The 25,501-nt window shown below is 40.7% G+C and overlaps 6 protein-coding genes across 7 annotated transcripts; 2 read left to right on the forward strand and 4 right to left on the reverse strand.

Moving 5' to 3' along the window:
- Positions 1–2,016: 2,016 nt before the first annotated feature.
- On the reverse strand, positions 2,017–2,358 carry LOC132432767 (histone H4). Its single transcript, XM_060023523.2, has one exon. The coding sequence runs from the start codon at positions 2,350–2,352 to the stop codon at positions 2,041–2,043; it is 312 nt and encodes a 103-aa protein (XP_059879506.2). The 5' UTR covers positions 2,353–2,358; the 3' UTR covers positions 2,017–2,040.
- A 4,441-nt stretch (positions 2,359–6,799) lies between these two features.
- LOC132432732 (histone H2A type 1-D) lies at positions 6,800–7,236 on the reverse strand. Its single transcript, XM_060023480.1, has one exon. The coding sequence runs from the start codon at positions 7,221–7,223 to the stop codon at positions 6,831–6,833; it is 393 nt and encodes a 130-aa protein (XP_059879463.1). The 5' UTR covers positions 7,224–7,236; the 3' UTR covers positions 6,800–6,830.
- A 236-nt stretch (positions 7,237–7,472) lies between these two features.
- LOC132432739 (histone H2B type 1-N) lies at positions 7,473–14,952 on the forward strand. 2 transcript variants are annotated; one of them, XM_060023488.2, is made up of 2 exons: positions 7,473–7,950; positions 14,374–14,952. In XM_060023488.2, exon 1 carries the CDS (start codon positions 7,547–7,549, stop codon positions 7,925–7,927), a length of 381 nt encoding a protein of 126 aa, XP_059879471.1. In that variant the 5' UTR covers positions 7,473–7,546; the 3' UTR covers positions 7,928–7,950; positions 14,374–14,952. The 2 variants fall into 2 exon arrangements, with proteins under 2 accessions (XP_059879471.1, XP_059879472.1); XM_060023489.1 differs by lacking the exon at positions 14,374–14,952 and adding an exon at positions 8,496–8,512.
- Positions 14,953–22,729: 7,777 nt separating this feature from the next.
- Positions 22,730–23,136, reverse strand: LOC132432748 (histone H2B type 1-L). The gene has a single exon (XM_060023500.1). The coding sequence runs from the start codon at positions 23,134–23,136 to the stop codon at positions 22,756–22,758; it is 381 nt and encodes a 126-aa protein (XP_059879483.1). The 3' UTR covers positions 22,730–22,755.
- A 305-nt stretch (positions 23,137–23,441) lies between these two features.
- LOC132432730 (histone H2A type 1-like) lies at positions 23,442–23,892 on the forward strand. Its single transcript, XM_060023478.1, has one exon. It carries the CDS (start codon positions 23,454–23,456, stop codon positions 23,844–23,846), a length of 393 nt encoding a protein of 130 aa, XP_059879461.1. The 5' UTR covers positions 23,442–23,453; the 3' UTR covers positions 23,847–23,892.
- A 571-nt stretch (positions 23,893–24,463) lies between these two features.
- LOC132432710 (histone H1.5) lies at positions 24,464–25,368 on the reverse strand. Its single transcript, XM_060023452.1, has one exon. It carries the CDS (start codon positions 25,329–25,331, stop codon positions 24,651–24,653), a length of 681 nt encoding a protein of 226 aa, XP_059879435.1. The 5' UTR covers positions 25,332–25,368; the 3' UTR covers positions 24,464–24,650.
- Positions 25,369–25,501: the final 133 nt, after the last annotated feature.

The following is a 25,501-nucleotide window of genomic DNA, read 5'->3' on the forward strand; positions in this document are numbered from 1 at the left end:
AACCAGCAACTATCTGTTGATGATAAAAGAGAAAACGTCTGGTCAATGTATTATATTAATCAACGTTATCAGTATGGAGTAGGATAGAATCCCCGATTTAGATATGTATTATGAATAGTGAGGACATTGACATACCTCCGAGTGCCCTTTGATATATGTCATAAAGTATTTGCTATTATTGTCACCAAATGAGAAGGTATTTATACCTAGGAACAAAATCTGTTGGCAGTTTTTTGTGTCTTTTATATGCATATAATTATGGTCTACCCAACTTAAGAAGTATAACCGTTAAACATTTATATCAATAGCATTTTATCTGGTTAACTTAGGGATGTATAGTGTCCTCTTTTGATTTGCCCTCTTTTTTCAAATATTGCACAATATATAGAGAACAATTCTCACAACTGTATATGCTTCATTACAAATATAAATGAGAGAACAAACCTTACCTGTGGTCTAGTGGTCACAACTACAAAAATAACTTAGATATAAATAGATAATACCTTAATGGCTTCATTATTCAAAATTTGGGGGTCTGGATTTAGAAAAAGTAATATCAAAAAGAAATCAGGCTATGAATGTAATAACAGATTTCTACAACCAAATACTAAAATATTGGGTATAAGATAGCATTTAAACTATACACAGAATGCTTAGGGATTTTTTTTGACTGTTGGGTTTTTTTTTTTCTTTTTTAAAGAACTGAGAGACTTTTGTCAAAATTATTCGAGAAATCAGTGGAAAGCCACAAATAGTAATAGACACTCAGAAAATGTTGGGGAAATATAATTAAAAGCAAAATCTCCCAATTCAGAAAACTCTCCAAAAAGGGAGTAGGAACAGAAAAGTTTTACTATTGCATAAGCATTAAACCAGAACGTGAAGCACAACACAGGCAATTTGCTAAAGGGATTGCAAAACAAAGAGAGAAATCTCTTTTATACAGCTAAATGGGTACAACCCATTCAAACATTATGTAGGCTTAGCAATTTGGAATCTTGTGATAAGGGAAGTTAGGCCTCTTTCCGGAACAGATGTGTTATCTTCCTTGATTGTATTTCAAAGAGGAAACATTCCTGAGTTGGGAGACTGGCTAGATGAGTATTTAGCACTTGACATTATGAAGATTTACTGGTGAGGCAAGGGAATTTTTAACTTCAGCTATAAAATATGTAAATCTGGTCATTGTTTTCTCATTTTTTGTACATGTGGGCAATTGTCTTTTAGTCTGTGTCTCTGCATTAGTCAAGCTTTCACCTTTGGCCTTGGGTTTTTTCCTATAGCTTCTAAGACCTGTGGGAAGATACTAAGGCCTCCTTTGAGATTAGGTCTGGATTTCCTAATCTGTTAGGAAAAACTCTACCAAGGATCTTACTTTAATTAGTTCTCCTAGAGGGAGAACTTAGAGGGCTTAGAGGGCTGCCTGTATTTTTTCACCCTAGAGAACATTTCTGTAATGCGACCTTGTTTCTTTTATAATTTAGTTGAAATGTCTTTTAATCACATCCCACCCTCACCAACTATTCTGAGATTTTACAGTGAGCCTGTCCTTTATCAGCCTTCCATACCGGAGTGTTAAAGCCTATTTAACAGCCACGGGTTTGTTTCCTGAGCAGAGGACACCTGGAGCTAGAATAGGTTATTGTGATCGAATCATTTATGTATACTAAATATGCTACGAATTAGTGAGGAGACAGGTGCACTTCTTTTCCATCCCTTTCTAAACAATCGCTTGCACTCCATCTACAAAGAGAAATGCCACTCTGGTAAAACTCTCAAGTCATATGTATTTGGGTGGCCCGTTTGCTTCCAGCTTATGACCATCTAAGCTTTCTGTGCTCGAGCAAAGAAACTTTCACAGTAAAGGATGTAAGTAGTGCTTCTAAACAGTTAAGGGTAAAGAGCAAAGCTAAGAGCTTCAGGGTGTAGAGAATGTGAAGCGTGAAAAAGCAAGCTCAAAACAAACCAGCATCACGGCTCCTCAGATGAAAAGATGGGGGCCCTGAAAAGGGCCTTTTGTTGAACAAAGAGCGCGAACACTCAGCCGCCGAAGCCGTAGAGAGTGCGTCCCTGGCGCTTGAGCGCGTAGACCACGTCCATGGCGGTAACAGTCTTGCGCTTGGCGTGCTCTGTGTAGGTGACTGCGTCCCGGATTACGTTTTCCAGAAACACCTTCAGCACCCCGCGCGTCTCCTCGTAGATGAGACCAGAAATGCGCTTCACACCTCCACGCCGGGCCAGACGGCGAATAGCGGGCTTCGTGATGCCCTGGATGTTATCGCGCAGAACTTTGCGATGACGCTTAGCGCCCCCTTTTCCAAGGCCCTTACCACCTTTGCCGCGACCAGACATACCGAAAACCTGTAAGATTAACAAAGGTTAACTTCCAGGCCTCCCAGATGCAGGCCTTTATACGTCCGTTGGCGGACCAAACTGAGAACCTGAAGAAAGGTAGCGGGAAGTCCCGCCCCGGGAGGGGGGAGGGGAATTTGACCAAAAAAAAAAAAAAGCCTTTTTTGTTCCTTTGTACTGTGTTTCATACGGTGGTAACTATTTTGTTACCGTGTTTAAGGCTTTAACAATTGCTTTTGAATGCGAACGCAAAACATAAATATTGTGGAAAAGGGTAAAACTCGTTATCTCACCACACATAGATCATTGCTGGTAGCTAATTTCGTATCAATATTTTGGTGAACAGATAAAAGCACATAGTCTTTCAAAGAAAATGTATGCAATGCCGCAAATGGCATTTTGGAACCTCTTTGATTACATTGTAACCAATTTCCCTTATTTAAAGAGAAAATACATTTTTTATGTCTGCTTGTTATTCTTATGAATGCTCTTTAATACAGTTTTAACCAACTCCCTAGCAGCCCGATTTTTTTTAATAAATCATTTTTTTTTCCATTTAAGAAAAATTTACTTCTTCACTCTACTTGGGTATATACTATACTGACGTTTCTAATGAAGGATAGCAGAATACACCACTCCCAAATATCCTTTAGCATAAGGATTATTTTGAGCGGATTGTTTCTGAGAAAAAGCAGATACAGAAGCTCTAAAAACAGAATAGAATTTACCCCTTTTTAAGGGAAATTTACATTTATATGAGAAATCTCCATTTGTAAGGGTATCTCACTCAGTGTGCCAGGAAGAGGAAGATAACTCACAAGAAACTTACCAATGGAGAAGGTGCAGGATTTAATCGGCCTCCCCTTGTTTACTGTGCTCTTCCGGGTCACCTCCAACAGCCCCCCCCCCCCCCCCACACACAGCCATGTCTTTTGTCTTTAGCTGAAGATGATATTTAAAGTGGCGGTTCGGGCCACTTCTGGGAGTTTTACTCAGTTCCCCTCTGTTTATTCCATGTATACATGAGACATACACAGTATTACAGTTTGTTTTTCTCTTGTTAGTCTGGTTTTGTTTTGTTTTTAATTACAGCAGGGTGTCAACCACAGAACCAGTGAAACTAATGTTTTCGTATAAACAATTGAAATAGTAAGCATAGATAAAGGTCTGGAAGAGGAGAAATTTATAAAAAACACAAAAAACAACCTTAGGGGAAAGGCATTGTTTGGGAGCCTCACAGATTCGTATTGTTGAAGGCTCCCTAATTCTCTGTACTTACTGTCTGCCTCTTGTCCAGAGTCCCTGCCTTCTTCCAAGTTACTGGTCCCCAAAATCATTCAGTGTCTTCATTATTCCACCAGGTAATTAATATTCATTAACATCAGTAGCATTTATTTAAATGTGAGACTGTTGCTAGACTGGAGAAGGAAGTAGGAGGTACACCAAACTAATAAGGTCATGCAGATCAATTTTTTTACAGATAAATTAATATCATGAAGTGAAAAGGCAGTGTAACTCTTTACAACTGGTCTTTGCTCGTTGGACCCCTCTGATCTTTAGGCTCCTTCCTCCAGTTTAGCTACTTTGAAGTTATTCATTTGAAAATCCCTACATTTTCCTCCATGTGATCTCATCCTTGTTTAACTTTCAACTTCTTTTTTGCCTTTATTTATATCACTTATTTAGTTTATAAGGATTTTTATTATTATAGAATTAACAGAATTTTTGGACTATATTTTATGAGCTTGTCATTGAAATAGGGTCTGGGGATATGCAAATATGAATAAAACCCAGTCTCCACTCTAACGGAATTTGTACACTAATGGATAAGATACCAAAAGTGTTCAGAATGAGCTCCCCAAAATGTGCCACATTTGCACATTGATTATTTTGAGGTAAAGGCAATTGAGATCCTGCAATCTCAAGATAAACTTCTGCCCCTCCCTTAACTACTTAGAAGGATTTGAATTGGGGGTCTTTCCCACTATGAGAATTATTACCGGAGAAAAATTTTATCTGAGTGAGCCAGCTGCATGGCAGGGCAAACTAATTACCCAATATTTAATTTTCCTCTTATTGTCCATGTGAATTATCCTCCTGTGCTTGGAAGCCACTAAGCCATTCCTTAGCTCAGGAAGGCATATTTACCTTTCTGTTTTTGAACTTCTCATGTATGTGGGGTTTCCGTATGTATGAAATTAAACTTGACTTTCTCCTGTTAATCTATCTCATGTCAATTTGATGATTAGACCAGCTAAAAGAACCTTAGAAGGGTAGAGGAAAATCCTTGCTCCCCGACAATATAAAACAAATCTAATATGGGAAGATACTGTTAGGTTCTTCCATGGTAGTCCAGAGTCTGCAGAAAGGGAAATTAATGGGAAGACCAACTCCGGGAATAAAGTTTAAATAATACTTTCATAAATCTTGTGCTACTAAAATTGAACTGTACCTCTTATGAAAACAACTTTACAGTATAAACTATGGAGTCCTAAAAAGTTCTTCAGGATCTAATTGAAATTAGAAATATCTAAATTATTTTGGCAAGATTTTTTGAAAGTTTTGTTATCTCCATTTTTAAATACAAGTTTTACTTTTTTTCTGATTATGTAGATAGTAAAGAACAGTAAGTGCTTTATCCAATGAAATTGGGTTAATACTCCATTAATTTAAAAAACTCAGTTAACACGTGGAATTATAAGCAATGACATATCACACTTGAATATTTTATTTTATTTAAAACAAAAATTTATAGTCATTTATCAACTATTTGATTATAGGTTCATTGGTTTTATCAATCAAAAACCACATCAATAATTGTAAAGGCGTTATTTTAACAATGTGGTGGTTCTTGCCATGGGGAATAGAATGATGCAATAAGCAAGTGTTAGTAATTGCATGATCAATATCAATAACGATAACAACAGCATATTTTATTATTAAAAATTGAAAGAACTCATAGGCCTTCCTTGGAGCTGTATCACTCTACTTGACCGTTCTACTTCTGAGATATAGTTGTTTAAAATATACAAACTCAAGTAATGCAGATGACTTTCTTTTCTTAATTTATTTATTTTTATTTTTTGGCTGCGTCGGGTCTTAGTTGCGGTGCTCGGGATCTTTCGTTGCGGCGCGCGGGCTTCTCTCTAGTTGTGGCGTGCCGGTTTTCTCTCTCTAGTTGCAGAGCGTGGGCTTAGTTGTCCAGCAGCATGTGGCATGTAGGATCTTATTTCCCTGACCAGGGATCGAACCCGTGTCCCCTGAATTGGAAGGCGGATTCTTTACAACTGGACCACCTGGGAAGTCCCGCAGATGAGTTTTTAAGAGGGAAAAATTGAATAATTAGATTCAATGAAATCAGGATTCGGGTCTTCCAACATCAAATAATGAAGCCAAAAAGAAAAGGGAAAAAAGGTAACATTTACGTCCTGTTTGTGATTGCTGAGGTCACTTTTATTCCAATGAATATTATTTACATGTGATTGAGGTTCAGATTTAAATATAGGATATACTGGGAATTCCCTGGCAGTCCAGTGGTTAGAACTAGGCGCTTCCACTGCAGACGGCCTGTGTGTGTGTGTGTGTGTGTGTGTGTGTGTGTGTGTGTGTGTGTGTATAAAACAAATATTTCAGGAGACTCAGAAAACCTATTCTAATGGACTAGGAATGCCATAGAAATTCATTTTCATTAAAATGTATTCATAAGAAATTGTATGTATTCATAAGAAAATGTATTCATAAGAAATTCATTTTCATTAAAATGTATTCAAAATGTATTCATGAGCTGATGTGGAGAGGAATTGAAGGCCCTCTCTAGCTAGGGTGACTTGGTGATCTGACAGAAGGTGAGAGGGATGATGGTGGGGTAAAGGGGAAGCAAAAATCATTGACAGCACTAGGACTATAAGAAACTGATAAGTGATTTACAATGTCGACCTTTCCTATTTGTTAACACACTCTTCCTAATGCAGTTCCAAACCGCCTTTACTTCACCATCATTGATGTAAACAGTCCATTATGAAATGTGTCCTCTGCCTGAAGTTACTTTTAAACAAGTAGTTTACCTGTCTGGATTACTACCCCATTCCCATTTAGGAGGGTGTGTGGTGCACAGTAAGACTGAATTGAATCAGAAGGGAAGGTAGGCCAAAGTCGGATGGTGCTAAGTTTTTTTATCTCAGATAGATGGACACTTGCCCCTGTAGAGGAATCACAGGGATGTTAATTTTGCTCATAAGTTTAACCTAAATTATGTAAGCAAATGTTTTGCTTTTTGGAAGGCATTTAAGGTTATTAAGGAAAATAACCTAGATGCAAATGACTTAGTCAAACTTTGTTCTAGGATTAATTTCCAACAGCATCTTGCTTTCCAAAACAATGTGACTTTGAAAGCGCAGCTCCTTTTGTTGATAAGGTGGGTGGCTCTGAAAAGAGCCTTTTGGTTTGGAAAGATTTGAGTTGCAAAGAACGACGTACTTCTACTTGCCCTTGGCCTTGTGGTGGCTCTCGGTCTTTTTGGGCAGCAGCACCGCCTGGATGTTGGGCAGAACGCCGCCCTGAGCAATAGTGACTTTACCCAGCAACTTGTTGAGCTCCTCGTCGTTACGGATGGCCAGCTGCAGGTGGCGCGGGATGATGCGCGTTTTCTTGTTGTCGCGGGCCGCGTTGCCCGCCAGCTCCAGGATCTCGGCCGTCAGGTACTCCAGCACCGCGGCCAGATACACCGGCGCGCCGGCCCCGACCCGCTCGGAGTAGTTGCCCTTGCGGAGCAAGCGGTGCACTCGGCCCACGGGGAACTGGAGCCCGGCCCGCGAGGAGCGAGTCTTGGCCTTGGCGCGAGCTTTGCCTCCTTGCTTGCCACGTCCAGACATACTGAAAGTAGAAACCCACCAATATGAGTTAGGTCTGAATAGATACAGAGAGAGCTACTCTACTTATAGTTTTCACTGGGCGCGAAAATGAAGGTGTACCATTGGCTAAAACTAGTTTTATTTAACCCAATGAAGTCGGATTTTGAAATACACTTATTTTGATTGGACAAAACTGGTACGTGCTGTTTCCAGGATTCACCACCAATCAGACGCTCGACTTTACTCACTGCCTCCTTTGTTTAAGAAGCTGTGAAGGAAGAGGGCTCAGCCTGGTTCTTGTTCTTCCTGTTATTTTTGAACTGCTTGGCAGTTAACTCCGCGCCATGCCTGAACCCTCCAAGTCTGCTCCGGCCCCGAAGAAAGGCTCCAAGAAGGCGGTGACCAAGGCTCAGAAGAAAGACGGCAAGAAGCGCAAGCGCAGCCGCAAGGAGAGCTACTCCGTGTACGTGTACAAGGTGCTAAAGCAGGTCCACCCGGACACCGGCATCTCGTCCAAGGCCATGGGCATCATGAACTCGTTCGTTAACGACATCTTCGAGCGCATCGCGGGCGAGGCGTCGCGCCTGGCGCATTACAACAAGCGTTCGACCATCACCTCCAGGGAGATCCAGACGGCCGTGCGCCTGCTGCTGCCCGGCGAGCTGGCCAAGCACGCCGTGTCCGAGGGCACCAAGGCCGTCACCAAGTACACCAGCTCCAAATGAGCCAGGCCGCAGCGGAGCGAGCGGTAAGGCTAGGCCCACACCCCAAAGGCTCTTTTCAGAGCCACTCAATCTTCTGAAGAGAAGTGGCACTCACTTTATGCAGCAGGTGTTTGTTATTTGGTTCAAAGTATAACAAGTTCCGCGATTCCTTTTTTTTTTTTGGTCTTTAAACAGATTTATTTTCTCGCAGTTCTGGAAGCTAGAGGGCCAAGATTTGCTGTCAGCAGGGGTGGTTTATTCTGAGGCTTCTCTCTTTGGTTTGCAGATGGTCATCTTTTCTGTCTTCATTTGGTCTTCCTTCTGTTCGCGTTTCCTCATTTTCATCTTGTTAGAAATTACTTCCACTACAATGTAGGTGGTGCTGCAGCAATACTCGAGATATTTTTATATGTTTTTATGTCGAGAAGGGGGAGGTTCATTATCAGACACACACGTAGTGAAGAAGGCAAAATGCACTTTGTCCCAAAGGAAAATCCGCTCGCCTTTAAGTTTGAACCCGGCAGAAGTTTTTGCTAACAATGGCTTGAGCGCTCCATCCTTAACTTTATTTACTTATTTATTTATTTAGTGGTACGCGGGCCTCTCACTGTTGCGGCCTCCCCCGTTGCGGAGCACAGGCTCCGGACGCGCAGGCTCAGCGGCCATGGCTCACGGACTCAGCCGCTCCGCGTCATGTGGGATCTTCCCGGACCGGGGCACGAACCCGTGTCCCCTGAGTCGGCAGGCGGACTCTCAACCACTGCGTCACCAGGGAAGTCTTCCATCCTTAATTTTAACGTGTACATACCTGACTAATGAATTGCTTGGCACACAGTAAGAAAGGTACCAATCGTTTTATTCACTTATGTTTTCTTTGGGGAGAGGTGCTGGCTCTCCTCCCCTTTCCCTGGGTTTGGGTTTGCCAAATATTAAGTTAGAATGGCAGAAGAAAAACAAATGGAAGTGAGAATCCAATTCAAATTATCGCACACATCAACCAGGTGCCACGTTTATCGATAGCCAATCCAGACGCTGCGCGCGCAGTTTGAAGTTTACCAACGGTGTCCCTCATGAGTCTATCCTAATTGGGAGATTTCTGGGCCACGCGGCTTTGTTGGAAGAACTCTGCCATTTTCTCCACTCCCTAATTTCTCTGAGTGAAATTTCTCTGTATGGGAGGGATTAGGTCCTACTCCTGCCTTTACTGTGAGGATCCTCTCCATGTTTTCTTTCTTTCTGCATGTCACTTGCATTTACTGTTTCTCTATTAATCGGAATACATTTTTTTTTAAATAGAGAAGGGCTGTTTCCCTGTCCTCAGTTCGGGAAACCAAAATCCATCTCTTCATTTTAGGCCCTTAGGAATGAATGGCATATTTAAAACTATTTTAGTCTTTACAGGGAATCAGCATAGAAATGCTTCCCCAGAAAATTATGTTATTCTACAAAGTGACCACTTGATGCAAAAATTACCATTTGTTCATATTGCATATGAAAATACATAGGTGACCTAATATGTTTAATTTGCAGTATGCCAAGACAAATGAGTGACTAGCCATGAAAAGTCTCTTAAGGACTAAAGTCTTACGATGGAGAAACTACTTTGAATCTTTGCTTAAGGGCTTACATTCAGAATTAGTAAGTATGACCTACATCTTTGCAAAGTGTATTATATTATTTTTTCTAGGTGATTTATAATTTCAAATTTCTGACTTTTTATATTAGGCATATTAAAAAGAATAATTTTAATGTAGGTTATAATAAAGCATAGAGACAAAATATTTCCCAGAGGATTTCCTCATGTGCTTAGAATAAAGAAAAATATCCATTAATAAATTAAGGGTTTTTTAAAATATGTTTTAATTCTTAAAAAAATGACTTTTTATATCATGTCTGCTTTAATTTCTAACGTCCTTGCACATGTCCAAGAAAAAAGAAAAGAAAACTATAAAGTTACACCTCATTTAATACTAGGAATATGTATATGTGATGTGACTCTGGAGTTGCACCTAAAATATAGCTCAAATATATCAGTGTCTTTTACTAGTTGGTTCTTGTGGAACAGTGTTTTGAGAATATGAACTGTATAAAAATATCCCAGTCAAATTTGGTACGTGACATTGTATAAATGTAACACTGGACTTTTAAAAAATAATTTTTTTAAAGAAATTTTATGTGCATAACATTGCTAAGTTTATTTTATTTTTTGCCTTATTTTCCTCATGTGTGGAATGAGACCAACAAATACTACCTCAGATGCTCATTGTATTTATTTATTTTTGGCTGATTTGGGTCTTTGTTGCTGTGCGTGGTCTTTCTCTAGTTGCGGCCAGAGGGGGCCACTCCTTGCTGCGGTGCACCGTCCTATCACTGCGGTGGCCTCTTCTGCGGAGCATGGGCTCTAGGCGCGCGGGCTTCAGTAGTTGTGGTACGCGGGCTCAGTAGTTGTGGCTCGCAGGCTCTAGAGCGCAGGCTCAGTAGTAGTGGTGCATGGGATTAGTTGCTCCGCAGCGTGTGGGATCTTCCCCGGACCAGGGCTGGACCTACTGTGCCCTGCACTGGCAGGCGGATAATCACTGCGCCACCAGGGAAGCCCCTAAAAAATAATTATTGATATTAATTTGATTGTAGCTTGTTTTAATTTACTCTTTCTTCCCCAACATTTTAAACTGATATCTTGAAAATAAACTAGTGAAATATTAAGATAACTCTCTATGTTTTAATGTATTTGTATTTGGCCAAATAGCTGTATTTGACCAAAAATCTCAAGAAATTGAAATTCAGTGCTGCCTGCAATTAAAATAATTACACCATAATATGAGTGTGTGCATGTATGTATATGTACATATATTTATGCATATACATATAATATACACATAAAATATGTTTTATTTGTACACACATTACTAAAATATGTTGTATTTTAATTTTTCCAACACTCTTACTCCAAGAGGGTGACAAAAAATATAAAAGCATTGACTGTCTAGTGTCTGATTATTTTAGGCTCTTGGTACAGAACAGCAGTGAGATGGAGAGTATAGAGCCAAACCTTTGAGATTTTTAGCTATACCATTCCATTAGCCAGGATACACTTTATACATGCATACATATATATTAAGTTTTAATTTCTATTATATTTTAATTATATTTAATGGAATTAATAGAATAATCAGAAAGTGGAAAGTGTTGGAAAAATTAAAATTTCATTTTCTTTTAAAATAACTGGTGTACAGATGATAATGACTGGGAGAATCATTTGGGACAATGCATTGCAAAAAGAAAACATAGTAAGATCATCCTCATGTTTATGAGCTGTGGACTATATTAATTCTTCCAAAAGGTCAAAGTGAAATATTAAAATTACTAATGTATTATGTGTATCTTAGAAATATATATCTGGATAAAAGTCCATTGTATGTTTTATAAAATTTTTAATAATACTGTTTTATAAACACATTGTTTAGATAAGCAGCCCAAAATCTAGTAAATTAACCTTGGTGAGGTGACGTTTTATATGGCAGAGAAGAGTGAAGCTATCAGCTCAAGAAGAAAAGTGAATTTGATTGAAAAAAAAATTTATTTGGGGACAAGATAAAGTGCTTTCTGTGAAAAGAGTAACAGGCACTTAGCCTTTAAAAACAGGGCTTTTAATCTGTCATCATAGTGTTCTCAAAGTCATCTGATGCAGCCAGGTGCGTGACGCAAAACCCTGGTATGGAGATTTCCACCTCTATTCAAGAAACTAAATTCCTTGAAGAGGAACTGATTACAAGTTTTGAGACAAGGGAAAATCTGATGGGTCTAGAACACCATGCTCACTGAAAGCAAGGATGATCTTCCATGTTTGGAGTAACAATAAAGAGAGTTAAGATGAGAGTGGCAAGAAAGCCTGAAAGAATCCCCACGGTGTAAGTAGTGCTAACTTGAGAATTAAAACTAAACAAACAGAACAGTTGTAGTTTACTGGAATAGATTCAGCATGTAAAAGCCATGAATCCATAATAAGCAATTGGAACAAATACTATGATGAGCTGAATAAGAAGTTTACCTGGTGTGTCTCACTATTCATCTTTTCCAAAGTCTTTGTGCCCTGTGTCACTGAGATGAGCATCTTCTTCTCCAGAAAGTGCCTGGCTTTACAGTCTTAAGGTTCTGTTGTACTTATATTAGGGGAAACTCCACCTCCTGCAATGCTATAGGATCAAGTCTCAAAAAAGAGCTCCCTGAGAAACTCGCTGATGCTTTGTTCAATAAAATTTCAGGAGAGCAAATTGTATTTTAATGATTGCCATTGTTAGAAATCAATCCAAACGCTAATAACCAAGGCATTCTGAAATTGTCCTGTGTACCAGCTTCTGCCACAGCCATCCCCAACACTACCACCAACAATGTGGTTACTAAATAAATAAATAAAATGTTAGCTTTCTCTTTGTCCTAAAGGCAGTGATTCTCAAAATGTGGTCTGGGGACCCCTGGGGGTCCCTGAGATCCTTTTAATGGGTCTGTGAAGCTAAAATTATTTTCACAATTATCCTGAAACTTATTTAAAAGATACTTGCAAAATATAGAACAGTGCTAATCTTCTTACTAATTTTTTAATTTTGAAAAATATAGCTATCTTCATAAAATATGTATGTTGAAAAGGGTTTATTGTAATTTGTAAATGAATTAATAAAACAAATATTCTTTCAGTTTTAACTTCTAGTAAGGTAAATATCAATAGTAGTAACCTACAGAAACACAAATTCGTTGGATCCTCAATACTTTTAAAACGTGCATGGGTCGAAAACTTTGAGAACTGCTGCCTTAATAAATTATGTCACACTAGAACTGTTTGATTTACTGTTTTTCAAATTATTTGGAAATAATTTCCTGTGTGCTTATGCTACTATCTGAATACACAGATCCATTTGCTTCATTTTGCTGTTATGTTTAGGGATTTGGCTTTTTAAAATTTAACCTTATCCTTACATAAAATATTTTTACATAGTTCCAAGGTCAACTCAAGCTATGTTCAAAGAGGTCTTTCTCTTTTAGCCTATAGCCTCTCTCATAAGTAACAATTTTTAATGTTGTGATTTAACTTCCAATTATTTGTTTGTTAATTATAAACATGCATTTGTGTATTCTTAGTTCCTCTCTATTATATTTTTTAATATTTATTTTATATTTATTTATTTATTTGGCCGCCTCCGGTTTTAGTTGTGGCATGCGGGATCGTCGTTGAGGCATGCGGGATCTTTCATTGTGGCGTGCAGGCTTCTATCTAGTTGTGGCGTGCGGGTTTTCTCTCTCTAGTTGTGGCGCACAGGCTCCAGGGCGCGTGGGCTCTGTAGTTGTGGTGCGGGTTCCAGAGTGCGTGGGCTCTGTAGTTTGCGGCACGCGGGCTCTCTAGTTGAAGCGTGCGAGCTCAGTAGTTGTGGCGCGCCAGCTTAGTTGCCCCTTGGCATGTGGGATCTTTAGTTCCTTGACCAGGGACGGAACCAGCTTCCTCTGCATTAGAAGGCAGATTCTTTACCACTAGAACACCAGGGAAGTCCCAGTACCTCTCTACTAGATAAACAGTAACATCTTACACATAATTTTCTCTACCTTGGGTTTGTTTTTGTTTTTGTTTTTTTTCCTTTAAAATATATATCCTGAAGATCATTCCACAATAGTATATGGAGATTTTCTTCCTTTCTTATTTTTTAGCTGCCTAGTACTCTGGGCTTTCTTCTTTTTCTGATTCTTGGCTCTGTAATTCATTTTCTTGCTAGCTGCCTGACCCTTCAATCAGATGTTTTCTAGTTGTTCTAAGCATCGGGGTTTATCTGAGTTGCCTAGTCTACTATTACTGGACATAGGATCAAGGTATAGTATTTGTTAAAATGTTTTTTTAAATGTCAACCCATAAATTACTCTAGGACTTCCAATCCTTAAAATCTTTAAAATGCAGTTGTGTAAAATTGATACGGGTCACTGCAGGCATACACTCTGGTCCAGCGATAACTCAAGTTCTTGCTAACGATGCTCAAGTTAGCACATCAGTTGCCATAGTGGGTTAGTTGTTCATGATCAAAGAAGTGAGATGGTAAATTGAATGTAAATAAATACTAGTCACAGGACTAGAGGAAGAGACTAAACACTGTATTGTTGGTTCAAGAAATCAGGTTTATAAATTTGAAGAAATCAATAACTTTTATGCAGTGTCTGTGAAGCCCAAAATTTAAACATACAGAGATTAACTGCAATACCTTATCAGTAAATGGTAATAGGATATACCTTAAAAAGTATAGGTTATATTTGAGTCAAATCTCTTGAAGTTTAGACATTTCATTCTGGCTCCATTTTTTTGCAGTGTCCACACCAAAGAGCTTAACATTCAAACACCTTCACCTCACTGTCAAGGACATTTTTATCAAAGCTACCATCTCTTCAGTCACATCTTTTTTTCCTTGAACTTTCGCTTATGCCTTGTTTTCCAGAGCTACATCCATCACTTCGTGCTTGAGAAGGGATCCTTCTGAAGTCATCAGAACAATTAACCTCATCAGAGCGCTCAGAATAACATCTACTATGGATTCTCCGCTTCTGCCATCCTGACAATCCTCTGATATATTTTTGTCGGAACCAAAATCTTGGTGGAGGGAAATCCCTGAACAACATCCTGACTTCTTAAGGTGGGATGCTTATCTCCTTAGGCTACATCAGACTGTAGTTGTTGCTTACTTCAAGCCTAGTGTTAAATTTTCACAGTGGCCACACCGTGGAACATAGACCTCTACAAACCACAAACCATGACTTTCAATAATTTTTCAGTGGTAATTTGATGGAGTTAAGAAATATAGAAGAATATATACCATTAATCTGCACCGTGCCCTGCTGCTCCAGTGTCCCGGACCTCAGTCCTTCCTATGTAGGAAGATGATAGCCTGCAATAGAACTTTAAGGCCACTCTCATTCCATACCTATTTTCTAGATGAACAAACTGATGCAGAGAAGGGGAGTATTTTGTCTAAATAGCTAGAGGATCAATGACAGAATCAGTTTATAAGCCTCGTGGTAGTGGCCATCAGTATACAAATGATAGATTTTGTGGTCTTTTGTTATCATCAAACTAAATTCTTTCAAAACAAATGGAGATGACTCATTCATATTTGTTTTAATAGTGAAAAAGATGCCATTCTTTATTTGAAAAAAAAAAAAAAGATTCTCCCTCTTGTTCCCAAGAACAGGAAAGAAAAAAAATGTCAATTTTTTCTTTTTTTTTCTTGGAGAATACTGGTCAAATTCTCTTTGGAGGATCCTATAGCTCTACCCTATCATCATCATACAATTAATAACTTTTGCCTTTCCTGTGGGAAACAAGCATGTATAGCAAAGTCTGCCTGTTGATTATAGTACTGAAATTAAGACGAACTAAGCTCTGTCTGTAACTTTTCCAGAAGACAGTGTTTGAAAATTGCAACTTATACTCACAATGCTTGCAGACACCCTGTATTTCAATTGTTGGAAATATGTACCACCAAGGAGCAGAGAGAAACCTGCCCCCTGAAATCGCACCACGTGAGACATGGACTTGTTGTTATATCTCTTATCTGACCATTATTTCTGCCTTGAAAGCAGTAATGAAATAGACAAGAAGAGGCCTCTCCCTGAAGCAGCAGCCCCCCCTGGGAAGACCCTTTATACTCATTCTCCCAGAGGGTCAGCAATCCAGGTTTGCCCAAGTAAAAGGCAAGTATCACTGTGGATGAGACCTGAATGCTGCTTAATTATTTGCAATAGATACAATGTAGTTATTTTTAAAGTAGACATTTAAACATTAACCTATCCTTATTCTTAGTTTCTTTTTTCCTCCTCATTCCAAAGAACCAAAACTAGGCCTAGTCCGGGGAAGGTAGTCATACACCCCTGATTTCTATTGGCTGTTCTATTTAAAGTAAGGCAGCTATTATGGGGAGAATTTTATCTGCCTCCCCCCGCCTCGCTAAACCCTCAGAATGTAACCATATTTAGGGATAGAGTCTTTAAAGAGGTAATTAAATTAAAATGAGGTCCTTGGAAAGTGGTTAGGTCCTACTCCAATATGACTAGTGTCCTTTTAAGAAGAGGAAATTTGGACATAGGCAAGTACAGAGGGAACACATGTGAAGATAGAGGGGGAAAGATGGCCGTCTACAAGCTAAGGAGAGAGGCCTAGAACCCAACTTTCTCTCACAGCCCTCAGAAGTAAACAGCCCTGCTGGCATCTTGATCTCAGACTTCTAGACTCCAGAACAGTGAGAAAACAAATTTCTGTTTTTTCAGCCACTCAGACTGAGGTACCTTATTATGACAGCTTTAGCAAACTAATAAAGCAGCCAATATGTTACGATAATGTTACAATCCCAATCCTCTGTCTCTTTAGCTGTAGACCAAAGATACCACTAGCACTTACCTCATTAGATTGGAAAAATAAATTAGATAATGCACGATATCCAAAGATAGTACACACTTAATAAATGACAGCCAATAACTACTGGGATTTTTTCCCCATATGCCAAAAGCAAGATGTAAGTGCCATATCGTTTACTGCTTAAGGGCAGATCCTTGAGTGAAGAGCCATGACGTAAACTCTGACATTCAATAATCCCTCAATGACAAAATATTAGAGCAAACGAAATGAAGAACTTCCAGATGTACTGGAGATAAGCAAGAGAAATACATGAACGGGAATAAAAGGCTGAAAATAGCAAAACCAAATAGAGCACCAAAGGAAGGTCATTCTGATAATCTGAATTAATAAAGAACCTACTCTAAAGCAGCCTAAACAGGTGGAAGGAGCATAGGCCCTGGAAAACCTTTTGTGACTGAAGTTCTGCCCAATGCTTGTTAGCTGGTTATCTTGGATACTACTTCAGTGAGCCTGTGTGTATGATCAGGCCACACAAGATGGCTGTTCTCTTGCTCTCTGTACATCCCCTGATCGAACAGTCCCTGCTTCACCTCACCCTACTCACAGGACTGACCTTTCCTCTTAATCATAGAGCTTATCCGTATCTGCTTAAGTGCTTGCCCCTGCTCCAACCAGAAATTTTTCTGATTCTTAGAACAGAACGGGTCCAGCATGCTGGGTTATTAAAGGGAAATATCTGCCCCCTTGATGGCTGTTAACCAAAGGGACGGTGAGGGATGTCCTCCTCTGCTGGTTTCCCCGGTTAATGATAAGCCCACCTGACATCAGTTCCCCCTATAATTGGTACACTGGTACACCCCCCACCCAACCCCCACCATGAAGACTGCTGCCATGTCCTGTCTGCTGTTGGTACGGAGTGGGGAGTCACTCTAGAACTTTGCTTCAGACGTGTAAGATCCCCTGTTCAATAAACCATTGATGTCTCTGTTGCTGTCTCCAGGCATTTTTTTTGGTCTCAAGGCTGGGCAATTACAGGACTTGCAGGCCTACAGGGTGCAGCCTAACACTGTGATTCTTCTGATTACCTGTAAAATGGAGATAATAATAAGGCCCCAGTTTTCTTAGAAGGATTTTATGAGATGATGTACCCTGCTTCCAAGTGTGTTCTTGGGACCCAGGTGAGGTGCACAAATAAAAGTTACTATGAAAAAGACATTACATAGATTTTTTTTCTTTCAACAAAATAATGATTAAATAATATGAGAAACAAAAATAAGTATAACTTAATAAATGTTCCTCCACAAAGTGAGCTTCCCTGGGTCATATAACTTTATATTTCCTGAGTTAGACATATAATAGTGGCTCAATTAAATAGTACATTAATTAACCAGTATTTTCTCAGATCTGTACTAAGTATTACTGGGGGCATGGAAAATTATCATAAGTAGTATGTGGACTTTGGTGTTTAAAATGTTGAAACAGAGAGTGAAAATATCATTCTCTTTTCTTCTCTCTCTAAATCTTTCTGATTAAGTAACTGGGAAAGCATTAATTTGGTGCTAGCAGATCTTTAAGGCCTTGCAAACACTTGTTAATCCTTGCCCCCTTCCCCAGTCTTTCAACTTTATAACAAAGAACAAGTTTCAGACTCAAAGTAGTAGACAGCAAATAGCATATAACTGAAATTGAATAATATATACATATATGTACATATTTACATATTGTTTTATAGTTGTATTCTGTTCATGGTCAGAGGCAGGAATTTTCCACTATGGTTGTCTTTTAAAATACATTGATTTCATTTTTTTTTTTTTTTCTTTTTAGGCTGAGCAGCCCTGCTTGCAGGATCTTAGTTCCCCGACCTGGGATCAAACCTGGGCCCACAGCAGTGAAAGTGCAGAGTCCTAACCACTGGACTGCCAGGGAATTCCCCTAAAGAATATATATTTTTTTAAATATTAAGTAAACAATAGTATAGATTGCACCCTGATACAGAAAAAATCATAAAAGTGGAACTCAAATAACTAACTGAAGTTTGAACAATACTGAATAAAATAAGCAATGTCATAAACCAGTAAATGGCAAAATGGCACTATTATATTTTATACTTCTATATAAATTATAGATCTATATATGTTATATAAATATATAAATTATATATTATAGCATTAATATAACACTACTTATATATAATTGTATATATAAAATGTAATATAATTAATATTTATTATTGTTACATCAAACTGTATTTAATATTAACTGCTGTAGGAATTTGGAGGGAGTAATATTATTCTAGAATGTGGCAATCTGGGAAAGTTTCTTGGAAGAGGTATAACAAGATTTGATCTTGAAAGAAAGGATCGCTAAGGTTTCAGTTGGTATATTATCAACTAAATATGTTGAGTAACACATGGTTCCAAAATTGAACAGCTTAAAACAGCAAACATTTATTACCTCATAGATTTTCTTAGGATCAGGAACCTGGGAGCAGCTTAGGTGGTAGTCCGATTCAAGATCTCTCACAAAGCTGCAGTCAGGTCATCTAAACTTTAGATTCTAAAGACTTGACTGGGACTGGAGCTTCTAAAGTCCAAGAAAAAGCTTGTTTATAATGCTGTTGGCTGGAGGCCTCAAGTACGTCACCATGTGGATATCTCTATAAGGTTACTCATGACAAGGGCTGGCTTCCTTCCTCTGGAACAAGTGATCCAAGAGAGTGGGAGTTATCAAGATGGAAGTCTCTTATCGAATCTTGAAAGTGACATACCATTACCTCTGTCATATCCTGTTGACCATAATGCTGGAGCAATGTGGGAAGGGCACCAGTACTAGAAGGTAGGGGTCACTGGGTGCCATCTTAGGGGCTACTTCCCAGAGTGGGCACAGAAGAGTGTGCCTCTCAATCCTCACAGCCATCAGCATTAGCTGGGGAATTTCAAATACCCGAGATGTCCAGGCCCCTCCTCTGATAAATTGAATCAGAATCTCTAGGGGCAAAGCTCTGCAGTAATATATTTTTTCAAAGTTCTACCAGCAAGTTTGATGCATGATTGAAATTGTGAACCACTGGACACAAGAGGAGTGAGAAACTAGGAACGTAAAAGTGAGAGTGGCCCTTTGATTATTACCTAGTTACATGGATAATGTACCATGAGAAGAAATATGCGAGATTTCACTCTCGTGGCTTGAGACAAGGGTGGAAATAAGGCCAGAAAAAACAAAAGAAGTTGGAGAAAGGTTAAGATTCAGGAGTGGACACATGTATTAAATGGTGGGTATGGGTTTGATGTTTGAAAGAACATTATTTGTCAGTGGCTCTTGTTTGTGTGGTCCCTGGTGACCCCCAACTGGAAACAGATTCAAAATCAATGATTCTTCCACAGGAATTTGCTCAGTTCAGGAGGCTTTGGAGAAGAGGATTATTCTGGAACAAAAAGTAACTGTTGGGAGTAAAAGGCCTGGAGTTCCTATATCTGTAAGGAAGGGTCTGGTACTTCTCTGGGGTCCCTGATGCCCTGACTTGGCCTGGTAGTCCTTCTCTCTGACCTCTCTGAGAGTTTTCAGCAAAGAAGTAAAATGACACTTCCACACAGAGCACCATGCCCGTTGTCCTTTTGAAGTCCAGGATCAGGGGTCAAGATGAGTCACAGCTGGGCTTCCCTGGTGGCGCAGTGGTTGAAAGTCCGCCTGCCGATGCAGGGGACGCGGGTCCGTGCCCCGGTCTGGGAAGATCCCACATGCCGCGGAGCGGCTGGGCCCGTGAGCCATGGCCGCTGAGCCTGTGCGTCCGGAGCCTGTGCTCCGCAACGGGAGAGGCCACAACAGTGAGAGGCCCGCGTACCGCAAAAAAAAAAAAAAAAAAGAGTCACAGCTGATCACCCAAAACCTACAGCTTTCTGCAGCTACTAAGAATTTGAAACATATAAGAATGAAACCAAAGCCATTATACTGTCATATAAGGTCCTACACATTCTGGAAGGCCCCATTCCCAGCACCGTTTCCCACCTCCAGCTATTTTGCTACTTCAGTCCCAGTCACATTGGCCACCTGCTGTCCCTTGTCTAACACCAGGTATTTACCCCTTACCCCCACATATACATTCGGGGTCTATTGTTCCTGCTTCCTTCTGCCTAGAAGCATCTTCCCCAGTGGCCCACTCCCTCGTCTCTTCATCTTTGTTAAAATTGCACCTTCTTGATCAGCATTCTGTGATTATGTTATTTAAAATGAAAGATAACAAAACCATTCTTTATCTTCCTTTTCTGCTTTGTTTTCCTCCCAAATGTTTAATGTTCATTATCTTCTGACACTCTTTTTTTGTTGTTGTTTTTGTTATGTGCATGTCTGTTCCCACATTAGAAAATAAACTGTATCTGTGCGTGACTTCCTTTCTGTTTAGTTCCTTGATATATTTCTGGCACCTAGAAGAGTTTATGGGACATAATATGTGCTCAACAAATATTTATTGAAAGAAAAAATGAACTAGAAAACACCGTACGGGCTGAACTTTGAGATTCAGTTTGATAAATGAAGATGACCTTAAGCCTTTCAAATGCCAAATAGGTGTATAAGATTCCTTTTTAATATATACAAAATATGTGCATAATAATTCTTAGACATTCACAAAGCAGTCTCACTGATCCTCACAATAGTCATGTGACTAGGAATTGCTGTTATGCCCAGTTTACAGATAGGGAAACTGTGTTTCAGAGAAGCCAAAATCTTGGCCTCTTAAAGTAAGTGGCAAATGTTTTAGGAATTGGTCTCCTAATTTCAAGTGTAGGTCCCATAGGCCAATCATAACAGTGGACACAGGTAATGTTGATTAAAAATGAATTATAAGGGAATTCTCTGGTGGTCCAGTGGTTAAGACTCTGTGCTTCCAATGCAGTGGTCGGATATCTAGATCCCACAGGCCATGGCACGCACCCCCCCCCAAAAAATTGTAAAATAAAATGCTAAATACCTAAAGAATACTCTAGAAATAAATCACACTTCCTAGGTCTAATGGAGATAAAGGCATAAAGATATAGGAAAGACTGGGAGGTCCTGGTTTGCATATAGACAGGGTGTATGTGTGTGGGAGAGGTTGAAATAAAAAGGAAAAACACTCTGGAGAAACTTCAAGAAGGTAAAACAATGCAAGTTGGAATAATCAGAGAGGCGATTAGATTTGAGATTGGCTTTGCAGGACAGACAGGATTTAGATGGTAGAGGAACTGGGGCTTAACAGAAACAGAATGGAGAAGGACTATATGGTACATTTCAGGAAATAACTGTATCTTTCTAGGCCTGATATTAGTCATGTCTTCACTACATCAATAACAATTCTAATTTCATATTCACTGTTAATTGATGTAGTAAAGAAATGAACTAATATTAAACTCCATAAATATTCTGCATATTTCTAGTGACCTTTTTGAGGCTACAGGGAAGGCAATCACTGGCTTTTGTCTACAGTTTTGGCTTAACTCTCCTTTGTTCCTGAGCTCATAAGTTCAGCCCCAATTTTGTGCTTTCTATTCCCAGAAGCCCAAGGCCTCCTGTCCTTTAATGGGAAAAGATTGAATAATATCTAGAAAAACAGTAAAGATGTTGGGTTTTACCATCTTAATATCTGATAGTCTGTAGCATGCTTGGGACTTATATTTCCACACTGATTCTTGAGAATGCCTAATTAGCTCTGAAATACGGGCCTAAACACCGGGAGATTGCGCTTCCCCCTTGGAGAAAAATGCCATCCTTCAGGTCTCAAAGATTGCCTTTTCATTTAGAGTTTCTCCCTTATTACAAGGGGAAAAAAGGTAAAGAGGAAACAGAGTGAGAAGAAATGTGGAACTGACTCAGAAAAGAAACTGATACTCTAAATTCTTTTTCCCAATTAAAAAATTTGACGATGTAAAAATAATAGTAAACAGAAATGTCATTCCCAAAAGGGGTGAAACATTAAAACTTAAGAATGCAGTAGGATCAAATTACATGAAAAATCTAAAGGGGATACTACCTGCTTGTTTTCCTTTAATTCATTTTTTGGGGTGATATTTATAAAGCATGGTGAGGGTCAGGGCATGGAATGGCAAGTGTACGACTGCTGAAAAATGATGTAAGGTAAGTTAACGTTCAGTTAAAGAGCATTTGAAATTTGCTAGCCACTAACTTTAAGATTGATCCTCAGAGTAAAGCTGAGCTGGACAGTAAGTGAAATAAGCACAATAAAATTCTTTTTGGGTGATGGCTGTAACATGTACAACTTGTTATCAAGATCATCTTATTTGAAATGCCACAAACCCAAAATCTAATTTGTTGCACAAATTAAGCAGCATTTACTAAAGGCTTCAGATTAATATTGCTTTTGTCTACCTCTAAAGCTGTTTAAACTAAGTGCCAGTTCTCTTTGGAAAGCGTGGATGGCTCTGAAAAGAGCCTTTGGATATGATGGAACCTGATCAACTGCTTTGCAGCCAGTGGCTCACTTGGAGCTGGTGTACTTGGTGACAGCCTTGGTGCCCTCAGACACGGCGTGCTTGGCCAGCTCGCCGGGCAGCAGCAAGCGCACGGCCGTCTGGATCTCCCTGGAGGTGATAGTCGAGCGCTTGTTGTAATGCGCCAGGCGCGACGCCTCGCCCGCGATGCGCTCGAAGATGTCGTTAACGAACGAGTTCATGATGCCCATGGCCTTGGACGAGATGCCGGTGTCCGGGTGGACCTGCTTCAGCACTTTGTACACGTATACGGAGTAGCTCTCCTTGCGGCTGCGCTTGCGCTTCTTGCCGTCTTTCTTCTGAGCCTTGGTCACCGCCTTCTTGGAGCCTTTCTTCGGGGCAGGAGCGGACTTGGCAAGCTCAGGCATGGTGAAGTGGCGTTAACAAAATCCTCGAGAAACAAAGAGTGAGCAATGGGCGAGGCGAGTCCGTTTCACTTACAACTGTATATTCAAATGACACTTAGTAAAGTCCTATGTCTGATTGGCGAACACTGCTTATGACGTCATTACAACTTTGTCCAATCAGAACGCGCATTTAAAGGACCGACACGTCTCTTTTAAAACGGAATTACTACTTTACCCAATGGAATAGCTTCTTTTTCGCGCCCAGCTGCAGCTATAAAATGTGCGATTTTCTTCTTTCACCTTAGTTGCTTCTGGTGTAGGCTTTAAAATACTGCATTATGTCTGGACGTGGCAAGCAAGGCGGCAAAGTTCGCGCCAAGGCTAAGACTCGCTCTTCTCGCGCCGGGCTCCAGTTTCCCGTGGGCCGAGTGCACCGCCTGCTCCGCAAGGGCAATTACGCTGAGCGTGTCGGGGCCGGCGCACCGGTGTACTTGGCGGCGGTGTTGGAGTACCTGACGGCCGAGATCCTGGAGCTGGCGGGCAACGCGGCCCGCGACAACAAGAAGACGCGCATCATCCCGCGCCACCTGCAGCTGGCCATCCGCAACGACGAGGAGCTCAACAAGCTGCTAGGCAAAGTCACCATCGCTCAGGGCGGCGTCCTGCCCAACATCCAGGCGGTGCTGCTGCCCAAGAAGACCGAGAGCCACCACAAGGCCAAGGGCAAGTAAGGCCTCAAGAGCAACGCCTTCGAAACCAAAGGCTCTTTTCAGAGCCACCTACTTTTTCTGCGGAGGAGCTGGGACAGTAGTTTCATTTAATTCCATTGTCATTATTGCCTGGGGAAAAGAAGTTACTTCATGTAATTAATTTGGCAAGCAGTTTGAGCCACTTTTCGGACTCCTAGTCATGCCCTCGGAATGTCAGGAAGATATCAAGAGCTTTGGTAAGGAAGTGAGTGCAGTGTCAAGATGCAAAATCAAAGTATCTTTAAGGGCCCCTGAGGACAATCAAAACACTTTCTCGGCTTATTTGCAGTATATAACTCGACCTCTGCCAGTGCTGAAGTTATGCTCTGTGCCTTGATTCCTGCAATATCAAATTAAAAATAGATGTGTGTGCAGTGAATTAGGTGGCGCATAAACCGGAATAAAAACGTCTACCATTTGAACAGAAACAGTTGACCTATCTGAACGTGACGCGGGCTTTTTAACTTTAAAAAGTTCTTTGTAGCTAAACACCCAGGAACCAAAATGTCTTAAAATGGTCAACTCACATTTAACATGTTTGTGGACAATTTTGCAGGTTCCTGGATGCAGGTCAAATTTTCTAACTTTGTTGTGTTTTAAAAAGAGTATGTTTTTCGCTTTGAGTTCCAAGCAGGAGCAAAGGTGAAAACGTTTAGTGGAAGTAGAGGGCAAGCAATTTTTTCTTGGCGGGCGGCTGAGAATGTTACTCAGTGCACAGCTGTTTTCAGAGATCTCTAGGTGGCTCTGAAAAGAGCCTTTGGGGTTTGCGTCTTAAGCGCCAACTTCCTACTTCTTTTTGGGAGCCGCCTTCTTTGCCTTTGCAGCTTTGGGCTTTGCTGCCTTAGGCTTGGCAGCTTTGGGTTTCGCCGCTTTTGGCTTCACTGCCTTAGGCTTAGCGGGGCTTTTGGCAGCCTTCTTCGGCTTTGCCGCGGCTTTGGTTTTCTTGGGACTCTTGGCCACCTTTTTGACGCCAGCGGCTGCGGGCTTCTTCGCCTTCTTGGGAGTCTTCTTCACTGCTTTCTTTGCTCCCGCAGCCTTTTTGGGCTTCTTAGGGGTGGCCCCTGCGGGTTTTTTCGCTTTAGCAGCCCCCGCCTTCTTGGCCTTCGGCTTGGCTTCCCCGGTGGGCGCCTTCCTATTGAGCTTAAAGGAACCGGAAGCACCCGTGCCCTTGGTCTGCACAAGGGTACCCTTGCTCACCAGGCTCTTGAGACCCAGCTTGATTCGACTGTTGTTCTTCTCCACGTCGTAGCCGCCAGCTGCCAGGGTCTTCTTGAGCGCTGCCAAAGAAAGGCCATTGCGCTCTTTGGAGGCGGCCACAGCCTTAGTGATCAGCTCAGAAACTGGGGGCCCGGTCGCCTTGCGCTTAGCCGCGCCACCGCTCGCGGACTTCTTAGTAGACTTCTTCTTGGCAGGAGATTTCTCCACCGGCGCCGGGGCAGCCGTCTCAGCAGGAGCGGTTTCCGACATGGCGACGGAAGAAACTGCTAGAAGAAGAGAGATTCAAAACCCAAAGAGCAAGTTTTGCAATGCTACCTTGCTCGGGCCCGGGGCTTATATAAGCCGGTGCTGCCCTGTGATTGGTGGAGCGCCCGATCCACCGCCCTCAGGCAGCCGGCTCTCGTGGTTGGACTCCCAAA

The sequence above is a fragment of the Delphinus delphis genome, chromosome 10, assembly GCF_949987515.2.
Source record: "Delphinus delphis chromosome 10, mDelDel1.2, whole genome shotgun sequence".
NCBI classification, from domain to species: Eukaryota; Metazoa; Chordata; class Mammalia; order Artiodactyla; family Delphinidae; genus Delphinus; species Delphinus delphis.